Source organism: Syngnathus leptorhynchus, chromosome 16 (assembly GCF_054491065.1).
Source record: "Syngnathus leptorhynchus isolate UIUO chromosome 16, UIUO_Slep, whole genome shotgun sequence".
Classification (NCBI taxonomy): Eukaryota; Metazoa; Chordata; class Actinopteri; order Syngnathiformes; family Syngnathidae; genus Syngnathus; species Syngnathus leptorhynchus.
This window is the reverse complement of record NC_141210.1, coordinates 621,957-637,805: the sequence shown is the minus strand read 5'-3', so window position 1 is coordinate 637,805 and position 15,849 is coordinate 621,957. Positions and strand designations below refer to the sequence as shown.

The following is a 15,849-nucleotide window of genomic DNA, read 5'->3' as shown; positions in this document are numbered from 1 at the left end:
AACAGCAAAGAAATAGCCTTGAGAGCGCTAAATACAAAAATACAAGAAAAATATATTTGTAGCATGTGAACAGGTTAACACGTTTATAAATTAAATCCAAATAAACGGCTGCATAACATCCATGAGTTTGTTTGGACGCCACTAGGTGGTGCAAGAGGCCACCAGGTCATTGCTAAAACCTTTTTCAGGACTACATCCAGAAGATACCGCATATACACATCTATTAATACACTCAAGTCCCTTTGCGGCTGTCTCGACTTGACCTGAGAAAAAAAAAACAACCCTAAAAACAAACACGGACACAACGTCCGTGTCTGACAATTGACTGGTAGGCATTCGCAGGTTGCATTTTACTTCACCCCCTCAAACAAAAACAGGATTGACACTTGATGATTAAATGCATAGAAAATGGTTTCTTACTATGAAAGGATGAATGCGGCGGGATCAAGCAGGCGGTAACACGGTCGCTCGGGTGACGACGCGACGGGACGGGAACCACGGCGGGGATGAGGATGCAGACGTCTGCCGCCGCCGCCGCCGTCGTCGTCCCATCACCGTTGTTTGAGAAGCGCTCTGTACATGGCGAAGCCCAGCACGGCAAAGACGGTGGCGCCTACGCTGGCCCGCAACCAGAAAGTGGAGTTCTTCAGGTCTGCTTGCGCCATGTGCCTGGTGAAAGGGCAACACGGACCAGGTGAGATGGCAACCTCGACGACAACTTGCTTTTTATAAACCACACGCATTCACCATTGAGCATCTCGAGTACATCTTTCAAATATTACACAAGAGAAGCTGCCATCAGGCCACCTCTGCAGCTGCTCCACAACTAGAGAGAAGGAGTGCGACTATACGCTAACACAAGATATGGCTGGTCATGATCAACCTGTTGTCAACGACCCTGCGCAGTTGGGCCTTAATGGTGCGCAGCAACTCCATCTTGAGGAGGTTCTGACACAGGCAATAGGTGCACTTGTTGCAGGCGCACATGCAGCGGAGACGGGCGTGGCTGCGGGGGCAAGAACACACACACACACACACGAGAGAATGCGTGTACGCGCATGCAAAACAGACAACAGGCGTAAAACACGTGCAAGCGGGATGGAGGAGACCTTAGAGCAAAGGTTGTTGTTGTTGTTGTTTTTAAACCCGGGAAGCAAACTTAAGAACATCTGTGTTGACTGCCTGCTTAAATAACACAGAGTCAATCAGAAGCCAAATGGATTGGAGGGAAGTAAGCCATTTAGTTCACTCCACCGCCTTCAGACAACACCATTTCCGGAAAGCTCAAATGCGATTCCGAGGGCTTAGTGGCTGTTAATCTGCTCGGAGAGCCGATCTCATGGGAGCCTTTTGAAGGACTTAAGACACCCTCAAAGATCTGCAAAGTCCATCGAAGGCTCCTGTCGGTCGGTCGGTCGGTCGGGTACTCACGGGTACATGGCCATGGTGGTGATTCTGGTGTAGAGGTCTTTGCTGGGGGCCTCGGTGGTGTTGCACGTGAACGGCTGGGGCGGGTGGAGCTTGTGTTTGCGGCAAAACTCCTGGGGCGAAAGGCTATACTGCTGCCGCGCTTCGTGCAGGTCCGACTTGGCGGCTATCACCACGCACGGTGTCTTGCTGTCGATCAGGTATTGCTGTCACACGCACACAAACAATATTTGCACTTCATCGTTTGTTGGATTGTCAGTGGAAAAGTCCAAAACCCAGCGCGTCACACCTTGTAGATTTTGGCGCAGTATTCAAAAGAACGCGGATTGCCCACGTCGTAGATCAGGCAGACCACATCGCAAGCCAGGTCCGCCTCTGACATGAAGTCCAAATCTGGCATCATCTCATGGAGCTGGAAGGAGATTGGGTGAAAAGCCAAAAGGTGGTCAACTTCACTCTTGAGCTTGTCTCAAATTTACTACACTCTACAGAAAGTTGGAACGTTTGCTTTTTTTTTCTCCGAGACTCGCTTAAACGCACCGACCGAGCAAATCGTTTATAAGCAGTCGAAAAGTCACCTACCAGCAGGTACTTCTCTTGACCGTACACATAGGTTGTGCTGATGGCGTACAGGGACTTGTGATCTTCTCTAATCCGCCTCTGTCGCTATGGTGACAAACACAAAACGCATAAGAATCAAATGACTGCTAACGCGCTAGCTCGCCGGCGGCCTTTCATTTGTCGATGGCAACCTGAAGGTTCTTTCCCAGGAAGGCCTGCAAGAAGCCGCTCTTCCCGCTAGCTCGGGCCCCGAGGACGTTGCAGCGGAAGACGCTGCGCTGGGTCTGTTTCTTCTGCAGATCGATGCGTTTGGTTCGTGTCACTGAAAAACAAATGCAGCCACATATTAATGCTTCTGATTTAGATTTTTTTTTTGCATCGTCTACCTGTGATCGCGGCGGCTTGGGACTCCTGCTCGTAGATGATGGAATAGCCCAGATAACCTAAATACTCCAAACTCCGCTGGACATCCAGATATGTCGTTAACCTGCGAGGCAGTTGGACGTGAGTTTTTTTTTTCCCCAAACTAAAAGACAACTAAAAAAAAATAAAATAAACCCTCACGTCCACTGGGAGAGGTATCCTTGGTATGTGATCCATCCCTCCTCATTAGTACACACTGTGTGGTTGACGTCCGGACCCCACGGCATGTAGGGAAATACTTTGAACAGGTCCTTCACCTCCTCTGGCGATAGCGCACAATCTCGGTCCTGAAGACACAGGACAAGATGACAGTCTTCATCTGGGAACAACACGTCGAGCACATTGTCGCACTCACTTTGTCGTGCTTGTCAAAGACGCTCTGAAGAAAGAGGTAAGCGTTGTGGTTTAGCTCCGTGGTGCAGTCGGGAGGAATCTTGACTCTGACAGAGGGAGAAACGCTGAGCCACTCACCAAAGGTCACTGCCTCAAAGGAACGTGAGGTTTTTCAGGGACTTACACAGGGAAGAGATATTCCTGCGTGAGCTCCAGGTCGTCGTCGTAACCAAACCTCCTGAGCACAGTCCAGGTGGTCTCGTGTCGGCCGCGCTGGATGAAAAGGGTGTGCAGGAACAAGAAGCCTGAAATGAAAGAAAAGAAGAGCTCAGCAAACCATTCCTCTCATATTAGCATAGAGCAACGACTTCCGACCTTTAAGCGTGAGCCCGTTATCCTTCACTCCGTCGGCCATGTTTCTCCTCACTACATTTTTAACATCCTCTAAGGCCTGGGACGCCAGTGGCGTGTTGAAGCACGTTCTCTGGATTAAAAAAAAAAAAAGAAGAAGATAATAATCACAAGTATGCAGCGATACGATGTCAGTATGATGCCGGAAACTGCAGCATTTGAGCGCAAATGCAATACGATAACGGATCACCTGGAAGAAATTGAGCTCGTTGTCATTCAGGATGCCGTCGTTGTCCAGGTCGGACACTTTAAAGATTCGAGTTAAAGCCTTGATGCAAGAAGACTTCAGCTGGAAGACAGATAAACACGCAGCACGTGGAAAATTCCCAGAGCAAAATATCTCCTTCAGCCAATTGCAACACTCACCTCCTTTTCTTCTGGACAGTACAGAGGTCCTGTCGGGTGGAGAACTGCCTTCTGGGCGTAGTAGAACAACTCGGAGATGTTCTTCAGATTTTTGGCCGAGCACTATGAAGGGGGGGAAAAGGAGCATCCCGTTAACTATTATTGGAGGTGAGAAATGGCAGGCATTTAGATCAACTGCCACACGATCCAAACTATTTCCACTGTCCTCCCTTCTTTCTTCTTTGGCTTTGCAGCTAATCTGACACCCTGGCCTGGCGCTCATCTGGTAAATAAGGTTCACGTCGCCGAACAAAAACCAGACTCCTTCACATTCCCAAGCCTGATTGGTCGCTCAATGACATCAGTCCATTTAATGTCAGAAGCCTGTGAGCAACTGATTGGGCTTGACTCGCATATTTGTAGCTGTCTGAAGTACAGGTTCTTCTCGTCATAGACGACTTGCCACGCATGCTCAATTATATATTTGGAACAGAGTGGTGTTTTTCCATTCCAATATTCATTGTAATGATGACACTCCAAATGAGTGGGTCTTCATCTGGTCACGTTATCTTACCTCGACACACGTCTCAATGTCCTGGTATTGATTCATAATAGGCAGGATGGTCTCCATGCTGCTGTGCTCCACCAGGTCAGACTTGTTACCCACAAGGATCAATGGTACCCTGGGGAGGAGAAAATAAATATACTACGTTTAAAGCATTATTTTGCTAGAACTGACATTCATATACAATCATGTATACAACACTATTTTTTTAGTATTTGGATGTAAAGCACCTTAAACACCCACCTGCTGTCTTTGTCTATTCTGTCATTGATAAGGGGAATCCAGTGGCTTGTCACCTGGGAGAAAAATAATATGTATTTAAAAAAAAGACCTGCATTTAGATAGTTAACAATGCTCATTTATTAAATGTCATATTTAACAGGAAATAAATGCGCTAATTAGGTATGGTTCAGCGTTACTAATACTACGATCCATTTCCATTGTTCGAAACACACCCAGACTAAAACAACAGCAGCCACGACGGGATCTCGGCTCACCTTTTCAATTGACTTCTTGTTGTTGACCGAGTACACTATGCAGATAACATTTGCCTGTGGAAAATCAACATTTGAAATAAATGATTCAACCAAATACAACAGTATAGAAATGAAACCCACTTTAGATATTTCTTGATATAGCTGCTCATCTGATTGCTCTGCTTCTGCAAGATGGAAACAAACAGGAAGGGTGTTTATCCATGTTGGAGCAGACCAGACAGCAAACAAACAACACAGTACCCGAGTAATCCACAATGTGTGTGGGGACCCTCTCTGGGGTGACGTCTGCAGGGATGGTGATTTCCTCAGCTCGCAGAGGAACCTGACATGTTGGGCAAAAAATAGAGAGAGAAATATATAGAGGACAAATAAGCAACAACGAATCCATTTATTCAACCAAGATTAGCATGTATAAACAAACCATCACCTCATCAGGAAACTCCTCACTGACCAGAGACATGATCAGTGACGTCTTCCCCACCTTGGCTGTGCAGATGTAAAAAAAACAAAAAAAAACTTTCATCAATATTGCATGTCATTTATAATCAACACTTGACTAATTTATTTGCAAAGCATAGATCCTAAACATACTGTGATGAGCAATATATATTTGTAGCTCTTATTTGTGTTTGTTGCCATGCATCACAGTGGGATAGTGAAGTGCTAGCTATTAGCCTCCTCGCTAGCACACAGCATAAGCGGATAAAGCGCTTTGCAGCCGAGCCACAACATACTCGCTACTTACGTTCCCCGACGAGCAGTATCCTCACGTCCTTCCTCATGTTTCAACAAGTTTGGAATCCACAATAAGGGACAGTCTATTGCTTCATCAAGTCAGTCCCCTCTTCGGTAGTCAGGCCCAGCTACTGTCAAACTGGGCGCCTTTGTAGGACAAAACGGACGGTGGCTTTTTGGTGGCGCTCTTCAAATTCTCCACGCGTTACTTGCTGAGCGCAGTGCTATTGCATTTTTAAAATAGCTGACAGCCATGCGCCGAGATTTGTGAATGGAATTCACGTTTTCGGCGGTTCCATAGTATTTCGCAGCTCGGGAGCACGCCTGACCTCCACTACCCGGCGGCAAAGACGGCAAGTCACAATAGGACAAACTTCATTTGGTGTTATAAAACGTGGAATGCTGCCCTCCGGTGGCAGAAAGGGGAACTGCCATGATGATATGATATGACTATGAGCTACAAAATAAGGAAAGAGTTGGGGGAAAAATGGATTGTCAGAAGTAAGTGTATAAAGCCCAAAATACATGTAAGTCCTTCATTTACAATTGTCATTTCAACAGTAACTAACAAGTCATTAAATGGCACAGTGCAGGTGAGCATTCAGATGTTGCTGCTGTGTATTTGAAATCCTGCTTTCCAATTTTCATCGCTTATTCCTGATGTTGGCTTCAGCTGCAAAGACAAAGAAATCCAAAATAATGACCATTTGCCGACACTCGTGCTCCCAATTGCCAAATTGCCACCACGCTTACTAGTATAATCCTGCGGCGTCATAGGCCTGGACGTGACTTGTCCGAGCGAGTCCAGCCACTCCCTTTGCTCACTCTCGCGCTCGCACATGAAGACAAATTGGCGTTGGGGCGTTTCCAGCATGAGGCCGAACTTCCACTTGTTTCCACGGGTGTGCTTTGGGACACAATCCCTCACAGAGTAGCTGTCGCGTTGTGCGCCAAGGAAGATGACCCCCAACTCCTCAGCATCCTTACATTCATTCGCAAGGACTTTCAGACGAGGGACTTGGCCATAAGAAGATAATACGAGCGTTTGTTTTTGTTCTCACCAAACAGCCTTTGAAGTAGAGCAACTTCCTATTTTGGGAATCCAAAATGAACCACCTCTTTTTGAATGGTTCCTTTTGCTGGTCAAAATAGGAGGAACATACTGTATATACGGTACCGTGCAAACGGCTTATGCGGTCGGAGTGCAACGACTTACCGACGGCCCTGTTTTTTCCATATATCCCTCTTTAAGGTACTTTGGTGTTATATTTGGTATCAGCTGACAATGACAGTTAGAGATTCACACTTTATACGTGACTTCTTACATTTGATCAGAGTTCATCATTGAAAACTTTTGGGATGCTTACGTCGCCGTCTGTCCCGGTGGGATACGCCGTCTTTAGGTACGCGTAGCGAGCGGCACGAAGGGCGTTGTACCACGTGACGATTTCCTTCAACGCAAAAGAAAGCCATCGGCGCCAAAGTCAACGAGAATAGGGAAGGAAAACAAATGTAGATGATCACGCAGTCCAACCTCAGCACTTTCATGATACACAAAAAGGCTCCTGGTGTGGTCATTGTCCAGGTAAGTCATCTGCATCCCATGGGGATGACCAATCTTCTCTGGCTGAAATGTTACATTCAAGTGCTTGATAGAAATGAGCGCTTTTGGGCCTTTGGACTCCTAAATAAAAGAAAGACATGCCACATCCATTCCATACTTGCGCACTATTTGCAAGCTAACTCACATTGTCCTTGTTGTAGTAAGCCAGAGTGAATTCCCTCTCAGACAAGACAAACTTCCTTTTGAGAAACTGTGCGTTCTCCTTGCCTTTCTTCCATAGCGTGCCTTCATAGAAGCCTGGAATCAAATGAAAAGAGAAACTTCAACCTGACGAGGACACTCGGTGGCCCATTGGTGGCAGAGAGGAGCAAACCGCACCTGTGCTATAAGACGGAGGCGGATACTTGGTCTCGCCTGTGAATTCCAATCTTTCATATTTGGCTCGTATCCACTGCTCTCTTAACACTCTGAGGGTTCGCGAGGGAGTAGAAGCTGTCTTACTGTATGACTTCAGGCTAATCGCAAAGCTCCCAATAGATGACGTGGGCTCAATCCCAATATTTTGATGGTGAAAATCAAAACCTACTTACGCACAGTCCGTCCGCTGTGGCCGGTAGTAGTAAGGAGGAAGTGCTTTTTCATACAAAGCTCTGGCTCGGGCATTGCCATTGGATTTCATCAACTTCCGAGGCACAGCAAAAGAAATACAAGAGAACCGTTAGGTTATTTTTTCATCAAAACATTTGTAAAGTATCACGTGTCTATCTACCTCTACAAGCTCATCTTCCCAGTGGTCAAGCTTGACGGACTTTACCCGACTGGACAGGTTACGGTGGATACCGGAACAGTTCAGACAGATAAACAAGCCCAACTTGTAAGACGCCCAATCGGGATCTGCCAGAAATGAAAGGCTTAGTATTTGGGGTTCCGGACAAATCGCCAGGAGAACGTCAGAGCCCAGTCTCACCGGGCGCGCCGCAATCTGCACAAAGTCTGTTCTCGGGCAGCTTCACCAGCTCCAGTAAGATCCTCTTGTTTCGCTCCCAGTTCGCCATGGCGCTCCACACAACGGCTTACGGCCTCGAAAAGAACCATGGTGCCTACATAGTTTCACAAGCGGCCAAATGCAATAAACACAAGGTCTAAAACGAAAAGTGGAACTGGCGAGGTGTGGTTGGTGTCGCAACACAAGGCGGGCTGGGCTGGGCTCTTCCTCTTAACTGCACTGATAAGCGTCTCACACTCATATACACAAATAGTAGGACACTTTCAAAAATAAAATAAAAAAAAGAGACATTTATTCACTGTCCAAATATAATGTAGACAAAATGGGATGAAGTGCCTTCAAAGGGAAGGCCAATCGGTACATGATGGGCCCTCCACACATCAATTTCATACTATTTTTTCACACCAAAAATGACAGATTCATACTTGCTCTGAAAAGCCATGAGAAAACAATTTTCCAAGAGCAAAGTCAAGAAGATATAATTGCTACTGAGTATAAGCACGCTTTACACAAACACACTGATGAAGTGATGAGTGAAGGTCATGTGAGGGAGGATGCAATCAAGTGATCAAAGTTGTAGTTGCTGTTCAAAGCCCAGCAGACAAGACACCGCACCGCAACCCTCGTGCCGCCTGAAACTGTGAAAATAAAGTCTGTGTCACCACAAGTGGATGTAGTGTTTTCTCCCAGGATTAGGGGAAGTCTCTGGAAAGGTATTGGAGAGTATTCTTGTGGAGACCCAGATGGATGGAGTCTAGGTAGTGCAAGAACCTGACGGAAGAACAGATCACACTTTTATTTCTAACCCTGAGTTTGCCCGAGGACCCCAAAAAAACCCACGCTTACTCACGTCCTGTCATGCTTACCGTCGTTTGACCTTGCCTCGCTCCTTAACCTTCTCGGACCTGCAGATGGTGCGCAAGGCAGGCATGTAGTCCACGGCAGTTGCAGATCTGTTGCCCAGAGCGCCAAATGTGCCGCACGCCAAACTCTCCGTAACATCTCGTCTCTGCTGCACTATTCTGGAAACAAACAACATGCTCAGAAGGTTTACATCAAGAAAGCTTTTGTGGCTGGACTCACTGCGGCTGACAGAGGTTGCTCTGAGCGAAGCTGTATCGTTGACGATGGGCAGCCACGGGGAGCGTGAGTTCCGCCACGGCGTCCCGAGCCAGCTGCCCCTCCAGCCGCCGGGCTCGCTCCAAGGCCTCGGCCGCAGAGCGCCGACACTTGTGGAAGCTCAGGGCCTCCACGGCGGTCTGGATCTCCAGCGCACGCTGGCCTACCGCCCAGCTCCACGCGTCGGGCTCAACTCTGGACTCGTCGGTCATTCCGTCTTTCAGAGCCGCCGAGACTCGGGAAGGTCCTCCGAGCGCCGAGTCCATATCGGACATAGTGTGGAAAAAGTCACTTAGGGATTGTAGACATTGGGAGACGGGAAGACTCTTTAGATGTTCCGCAGGTGTCAGCGCTTTCCTTTTGAGCGTTTGCGGAACTAGTCTTTCAGTGGGTTCCTCTTCGGCCCGAGGTTGGTTTTGCCGCTTGCGGAGCGAGAGGAAGCTCTCCTCGGAGTCAGAGTCTGAGTGCAGTCCATCCAGGTCAGGTAGGACGCGTTTCTTCTTGTTCCCCTTCTTTCCGCGGGGGACTTGAAACGGACTGTCGTCATCTGAGCAATCGGCCGATTCAGACGTCTGAAGCGGCGGCCTCGCGTGGGAAGGTGTGATTTCAGAGGGGGGCTCCGCTTTGTAGGCGGGGATCAGCGTCGTGCGTGGTAAAGGTAAGAGGGTCTCCATGTTGGAGTAGAGCAAGTGAACTCCTTGGCGAGCGCTCTCCATCAGCAGCTCCCACGATGCCGTCTCATGCGTCTCAATCTGGTGATGTCAAAATGTACCGTCGTGACTCAATGACTTGGCGCCGCATATTGAACACGCGTGATTATTTTGAATGTAATATTCCCGGCGCAGTTTACCCGAAGCGAGTCCCAAACGTCTCTCTCGGGTTGAATATTCAGCAGGCCCAGCCGGCTCTCCGTGCAGCCGCTTTCACGTGGAGGTCCAGGACACGCGTCCGCCGCTTCACTGCTGGTCTCACTCTTGGGTTCATTTCCTAATTTCAACAATACATAATAGCGGTAATTTGATGGGAGCCGTGAATAGAATTGACACGACCGCCCGCGCTCACCGTACGCGTCGGCGTTGTCTGAGGGTGACGTGAGGCGGCGTCCGCCGGCGCTTCGGGTCCAGCATTGCAGCTGCAGCAGGCTCTGGCGAATGTCGCAGCCGTTGAGTCGGAGCAGCGCTTCGACGTCTCGCTGATGGGTTCTCGTGTTCTCGGCCAGACACAACAAACGCAGGTAGCTGCTCGCGTCCGGCTGAGACAGGAGAGACGGTGAGGCGCGATTTAAGCATACGGTGGACTAAGAGGCCGCCGCTCACCAAAGAGGGAGTTTTGAAATGGATCTCTTCAAAGTTGCCGTCAAACACGGTGCAGAACGCCGGATCTGTAAACCATTCGACATCTCGTCATAACGTGCGGGTATACTTCACGTCGTGTCCTCCGTGTTCCGACTAACCGCTGGTGGTGAGGACGACCGGTCTCTTTGTGGTGCTCATGAACGTCTTAATGGCGGCCAGAAAGCCGGCATCTTCGTCAAAGATAACATCCACTTCTTCAAACAGGATGAGCGAGGTGGCCGTCCTCTTGCTCTGCTCCTCGGAAGCCCGGGCTGATTTGACTGCGCTGTCTTTTTGTTTTTTGGTGTCCTCCTGTGGCTTGACTTTCTTTTGCTCATCCCGCGTAGCGCTCTGCGCTTCCTTGCCGGCGGGTCGGCTCATTTTGAAGAAGTTAGCTAAAGCGGTCGGAGCCGGGCCTCCTCGTTTGGTACCTCTCGGGGAGTTGGGCGCTTTCCTGGGAGATGAGACGACCTTGCGAGGAGAGTTCGGCTTCCCTGGATGATAAAGAAACGAAGCGACTTGAGATGACCGAAGAGTCTTTCTCTGGATAATTGTACGTACTCGGAGAGGATCCGTGCTTGCCGGCGTTGCTGCTGCTGCTGCTGCCGTAGCTGTTAAAGTATGCCGGCTTGTTGGCGTTGACTCCTTGACTGTCCACCTGGTGCGACTGAGTGGCCTCCTTCAGCTGGGACAGAATCAGACGGCCGCTCCGCTGAGAAGAAGCGTTCACCTCAAACACCTTGGAGGAGCAGACCCAAATGTCACGGGAAGCTCCAGATGAATTGCTTTGTCGTTTTCTGACCTTAAAAGCCAACTCCTGAGCACAGGCGTAGACTGAGGCGGTCTTTCCTATTCCCTTGGGTCCCGTAATTAGGACGGTATTGCACAAGGAGTCTTCGGCAAACAGGGGGTCCTCGTCGCCACAGTCCCAGTCAGAATCTGCAACAAAGGAAATATGCACACATTCATTTCGCCAAAGTGGATTTTGGGCAAATGAAGACTTATTTTTTTCTCTCTCTCCCCCCAAGAACACACCGATGCTGCCTTCCTCTTGTGTCTTTTCTTTCTGCTTATTTCTCTCTTCCCTGTCTGCACGGAGCTTCCATTCCTTCAGCCAACTGCGCAAAATTAAAAATAGGCACCGAATAAGTAAGCGGGTTATTTCAAGACGAAAAAGCCATTTTGGTTGTTTACCTGTGCAGCCTCAACACTGAGGCTTTGTTACCGACGATGTCGCCGGAGCACTGCGGCTGATATTTTTCCGTCCACAACACATCCTCCTTGGCCTCGACTGCAAAAGTTGTCCTTTGATTTCATTGGGGTTCACAAAAGCCAAGAGGCCCGACATTATGTAATCACTCACCTTTCTCGTCAGTCTCCTCACACAAGTCATCGAGCGCAATTACAGGCTCGTCTTTTGCCTTATTTGTCAGTCGGAGTCTCTGGGCTCGTTTGGCTCGGCCTCCCTTCTTCGGCTCCAGAGTGTTTTCTTCATCGTGGGCACCCCGCTGTTTCTTAGCCACTTTGGCCACCTTGTCATCCGTCCTCTTCCTCTTTCCTCCCACTGGTTCAGGTGAGGACCGAGTGCTTGCAGCCTCTGTGTCAATTTGTGTTCAAAAATCATTTCCAAGCACAAAAAATCATAGTTTTTTTTTTTTAGATGACATTCCCTCTCTTTTTGTGTAACTGTCCGCACGCCACCAGACTTACCTAAGTGGTGTTGGTGATCGTCACGTCGGGCCAAGAAGCGAGGCAGGAACGTCTTACCGGGGAAGAGAGGGTTTGCGGCCATGACCTCGTCCGTCAGAAGCTGACGAACTTTGTCAGACATCTCAAGCCTCCAGCCCGAACCCTGGAGCAGGAGCACAATTCACACGATAGCAGATGGATGACCAGCCACAGCGGGCGGGGCTAATTATCCTTAAATGTCTTGGAAAGGCTCAACCTACTCGTTGACAAAAGACTCCACGTTCTGCTTTTGTCTTCATGCCCAAGGGGCCGTTTAGAGGTAGATAGTGCTCAGGAACTTGGATGGAAAGCTCATTGAGATGGCACAGTTGGGGAGACTCGGGCCAGGGTAGACTCCATAGAGGACAATCTGTTGTTGTTTGGGGGGAAACATTGATCAATTTGCGCTAAAAGTAAAGAAAATAATCGTTTGAAAGCATACCCGTGGGTATTTGCGTGACGTGGAGCACCGGTTGGAAAGAGGCACAGGAAAGTGTGTATGTCTCTTTGGTGGCAGCAGCCTTGGCCATCTGCTTCTTGAAGGACTCAGGCAGGCCACTCTTGAGAAACTCTCGGCGAGCCCTGAACCGCTCATCGTCTTGGGAGTTTTCGGAGCCCTCCTGGCTGCTCTCGTCAAAGATGGAAATCACACAAGACGACTTGCGAGCGCTCTTCTCCAGGCCCGCCAAGGAACCTTTCCCAAGGACGATACAGAAGCATTCGGGGACCGATTGAACGGATAAACATGAAATGTTGCTATAGGTGACAAACAATACCTGATTTGGTGGCTTTGCCCAGCACGTCGTTTAGATTGCGTAGAGACTTAGTCTTAGTTGGACTTTTTTGTGGTCCCATCTGAGGTGAAGCAGGCAGAGAACAACATTCAAAAATGAAGATTTCTAGGTGCCTTCAGTTTGTCCTCATTCAGGTCGCAGATGACTCCAATCGTACCTCATCCTCAGAGTAAGTCGTCAAGACGGAAGCCTTGGTCCTTGCCGAACGCCTCAAGGCGCTCTTACTCTCCACGGCGTCTTTCTTAATCTGTTGAACGGCTTTGGCTTTCGCCACCAGTTTCTTGGCCTTCTTGTGTTTTGTGGAGTTATTGGATGCCTTGAAAGAAAGAAAACGGCATGAGCATCCCGATATCTTTTGTCTATGAACGCAGCTGAATTATAATCATGAATATCGTCCTCACATGACACGCCAAAGGAGGATTTTTGTCACCTTCAGATGCATTTTGCTGAAGTCTTCTCAATTTTATCCTGATGGAACATATTGGCTCATGATACGGTCATTGATTGTCCAATGTGTATCAATATTAAATGCTAATACGATTGACGTGTTACCTGATTGGAGACTCTTCACCGTCAGTTGGAGAGATCATCTCTACTTCGTAGACTCCATGTTTGGACTTGCGTTGTGTTTTGGAGGGTGATAAATCATGAGAATCCTTCAAACTATCCGCTTTGCTAACAGAAGTTGTTTTGGAGGTTTTAGAGGCTGGCCGGACGACAGCCTCTCTTCGAGACCTCGTCGAAGTTGCGATAGAAGGATTTGAAGAAGCGTCGGGCTCCTCTTGGACGCCATCAATTGAGGTTGTGACTTTGACTGCGGCTTTCCTACATTTTCCTTTTGACTTTATAACCATTGTGCTTTCCTGAAAATCATTTTCCTCTTCATCTTTCTCTAGAGGTTGTTTTTGCTTGGCCTGGTTCTTGGCCAGCTTTGCTTTGGACCCATCCTGGCCGGGTTGTTTGAAGGCCGCCATGAACTGTTTTCTCTCGACGTCGGGACACAAGGGTATGGATTCACTCCCAAGCACAGCCAGGTCAAGATCCTCCTCTTCAAGAACCACATTGGATTTGCGTTTGGCTGTTAGGGACGCCGTGTGAGGAGGTGACGCTTCCTTTGTAAGACGGTTCGCAGCCTTTCTCTTGTTCATTTGCAATGTGCCGCTTCTCTCGGGGTTGGCGATGGCGTGCATTTGAGCCTGAACCAAGATGGTTGGAGGTGAGACTCGGGGAGAGCCGTCTGTAGACGGTACATCTTCTTTAGGTTTACAGGTGTCCGACTGGCGAGTGTCCATTTCATCAGCCTCTTGAGGTCTATATTTTTCTTCACATCGCACATCAGTCCTTTTTTCTTCATCCTTGACGTCGCTCTGACTGCGTACAAAATCCTCAAAGGAGATCATGACTGTGTTGCTCTTCGACTCAGTGCCTTCATTAACCTCCGTGGGGAGAGCACAGGACCTTTCTGCACTTTTCAGCTCGGATTCAAAGTGATTTTCCTTCTTATGTTTATTCTTTCTTGAGTTGTGTCCACCTTTTGTTTTCACCTTATTTTTTGCATGCACAACCGAAGATGAGGCGTTATTGATTGATACATCTAGTTCAGGTTGGGCCTCTTTCTCACATTTAGAGGCACTTTTGTGAACTTTATCTTTTTGAGCCTGCTTAACAAGCTGACGAGTGTCGCTCTCCGTCGATCGATTAGAGCTATAGGCATCGGCGCTAATCTCTGCTAGCAAAGCGGCTGTATCACTCCCGACGACAGCAGAGACATTTTGGCAATCTGTGGCCAAGTTGGATTCTTTCACAATAAAGGAGCTTGCCTCATCATTTGAGACAACAGTTTCCAGATCTACAAGTTTACGTGCCGCTTTGGTTGTCTTTCTCCTCCGTTTGCGAGACAGCTGATTCACACCTACATCAGGGCTGGTGTGTTTTTCTGAAGACTTCTGACCATTCCCTTTCGGATGTTCTGAGGGGTTGGTCAGAGGCGCACGGCTAAAATAGTCCATGATGTTATTGGAGCGAGGAGGTGAGAAGGGTTTCTCCACAACTTTGGCCACAGGGGAGAAATAGCTGGTGATCGTCTTGACAACAGCATTGCCGCCATCTTTGCTAGATTTCTTGCAAGGCTGTAAACATTAGGGAATAGGAAAGTTATTGAAATATGTGACACGTACAGTGTAATAGCTACTATATACGTATATGTTGCTTGAATGTGAAAATACCTGCGTGTCAAAATCTTCTATGACAGACGCCATTGCCACAACACCAGCCATTCTTAATAAGGACCTGAGGCAAAAAGTAACAATCATTCCAAGAAGGCAATACTTCAGCTAAAACTATCTATCAGTTCATACACATGGCATTTGTGAGGAAGCAATTAGCTTGCCGATGAATTCGACATCAGCCACAAAGGAAAGCACCAACGACACTGTGAAGCTCTGCAGGTAAATAATAATCTAGTAACAACACATTAATATTGGCAACACAGAGCCCGACACTTGCTGCGTGTTTCATACTGCCACACTGGTCATATTCTTGCCCAAAACACTTACCGAATACAGTAGCACTTCGGAAACTACCCCGAGCTGCTTTCCTGTTTACGTGCCCGTGCCGACAGCAAAATAATCAGACTATTTGTTGCTAGCATGAACGTCATCTACGGGCGAAAACAAGCTAGCAAAGTAAAACGGAGAGAAACTTTGCCACTCGACAGTTCCCCAAACTGGCGCGCACATCCTGCTAGCGTCGCTTTTGGTTGGAGGAACGTCAGGTTTAAGTGCTGCCCTTGTGTTTTCCAAAAGGCCTACGTTTTAAGTAGAAAAATACATTCTTCCACATGAGTATTTCAAAAACGCGCCAGTTGTCGAGGCGCAAGGGCGCCAATAATACGTGACCTTTTGCGTCGACAAATTCAACCAATCAGAGGAGAGAGCACAATTTCGCCATGTTTTGCCGTCACTTGACCAAATCAAAAATGGCGCCGCTCGGTGACTTTTGTGTGTC

At 48.2% G+C, this 15,849-nt stretch overlaps 3 protein-coding genes across 4 annotated transcripts; all 3 read right to left on the bottom strand.

The window, feature by feature from the left end:
* Positions 1–32: 32 nt before the first annotated feature.
* rhot1a (ras homolog family member T1a) lies at positions 33–5,649 on the bottom strand. Of its 2 annotated transcripts, XM_085934856.1 has the most exons (20): positions 5,309–5,649; positions 4,991–5,049; positions 4,804–4,885; positions 4,684–4,727; positions 4,564–4,617; positions 4,310–4,362; positions 4,076–4,184; positions 3,523–3,624; positions 3,347–3,445; positions 3,121–3,229; positions 2,930–3,050; positions 2,768–2,852; positions 2,554–2,699; positions 2,376–2,476; positions 2,181–2,311; positions 2,011–2,094; positions 1,718–1,840; positions 1,432–1,634; positions 884–1,006; positions 33–669 (listed from the first exon to the last, which is right to left on the bottom strand). In XM_085934856.1, exons 1-20 carry the CDS (start codon positions 5,343–5,345, stop codon positions 552–554), a joined length of 1,983 nt encoding a protein of 660 aa, XP_085790982.1. In that variant the 5' UTR covers positions 5,346–5,649; the 3' UTR covers positions 33–551. The 2 variants fall into 2 exon arrangements, with proteins under 2 accessions (XP_085790982.1, XP_085790983.1); XM_085934857.1 differs by lacking the exon at positions 884–1,006 and having other exon boundaries at positions 5,309–5,647.
* A 125-nt stretch (positions 5,650–5,774) lies between these two features.
* adap2 (ArfGAP with dual PH domains 2) lies at positions 5,775–8,024 on the bottom strand. Its single transcript, XM_085934862.1, has 11 exons — positions 7,830–8,024; positions 7,632–7,756; positions 7,453–7,544; positions 7,241–7,329; positions 7,047–7,159; positions 6,833–6,982; positions 6,666–6,749; positions 6,515–6,577; positions 6,360–6,437; positions 6,052–6,280; positions 5,775–5,971 (listed from the first exon to the last, which is right to left on the bottom strand). The coding sequence occupies exons 1-11, from the start codon at positions 7,915–7,917 to the stop codon at positions 5,943–5,945; spliced, it is 1,140 nt and encodes a 379-aa protein (XP_085790988.1). The 5' UTR covers positions 7,918–8,024; the 3' UTR covers positions 5,775–5,942.
* A 127-nt stretch (positions 8,025–8,151) lies between these two features.
* atad5a (ATPase family AAA domain containing 5a) lies at positions 8,152–15,756 on the bottom strand. Its single transcript, XM_085934851.1, has 21 exons — positions 15,399–15,756; positions 15,069–15,132; positions 13,396–14,972; positions 13,245–13,311; positions 13,001–13,159; positions 12,826–12,904; positions 12,492–12,743; positions 12,271–12,419; positions 12,032–12,173; positions 11,685–11,918; positions 11,516–11,612; positions 11,357–11,439; positions 11,124–11,260; positions 10,883–11,060; positions 10,441–10,815; positions 10,304–10,368; positions 10,050–10,239; positions 9,838–9,974; positions 8,952–9,739; positions 8,735–8,890; positions 8,152–8,639 (listed from the first exon to the last, which is right to left on the bottom strand). Exons 2-21 carry the CDS (start codon positions 15,117–15,119, stop codon positions 8,561–8,563), a joined length of 4,995 nt encoding a protein of 1,664 aa, XP_085790977.1. The 5' UTR covers positions 15,120–15,132; positions 15,399–15,756; the 3' UTR covers positions 8,152–8,560.
* Between the last annotated feature and the right edge of the window lie 93 nt (positions 15,757–15,849).

Excerpts from the sequence above, each read along its gene's own strand:
- atad5a (XM_085934851.1), bottom strand. The coding sequence starts at position 15,119 with ATGGCTGGTGTTGTGGCAATGGCGTCTGTCATAGAAGATTTTGACACG. Across the intron at positions 12,174-12,270 it reads GTGGAGTCTTTTGTCAACGA|GGTTCGGGCTGGAGGCTTGA; the intron begins GTAGGTTGAGCC and ends CTCCTGCTCCAG. Across the intron at positions 11,613-11,684 it reads TGAGGAGACTGACGAGAAAG|TCGAGGCCAAGGAGGATGTG; the intron begins GTGAGTGATTAC and ends CAACTTTTGCAG.
- adap2 (XM_085934862.1), bottom strand. The coding sequence starts at position 7,917 with ATGGCGAACTGGGAGCGAAACAAGAGGATCTTACTGGAGCTGGTGAAG. Across the intron at positions 7,757-7,829 it reads TGCAGATTGCGGCGCGCCCG|ATCCCGATTGGGCGTCTTAC; the intron begins GTGAGACTGGGC and ends CATTTCTGGCAG. Across the intron at positions 6,281-6,359 it reads TCTACTTCAAAGGCTGTTTG|GATGCTGAGGAGTTGGGGGT; the intron begins GTGAGAACAAAA and ends AATGAATGTAAG.
- rhot1a (XM_085934856.1), bottom strand. The coding sequence starts at position 5,345 with ATGAGGAAGGACGTGAGGATACTGCTCGTCGGGGAAC. Across the intron at positions 3,625-4,075 it reads ACATTGAGACGTGTGTCGAG|TGCTCGGCCAAAAATCTGAA; the intron begins GTAAGATAACGT and ends CCCCCTTCATAG. Across the intron at positions 2,700-2,767 it reads TCTTTGACAAGCACGACAAA|GACCGAGATTGTGCGCTATC; the intron begins GTGAGTGCGACA and ends CTGTGTCTTCAG.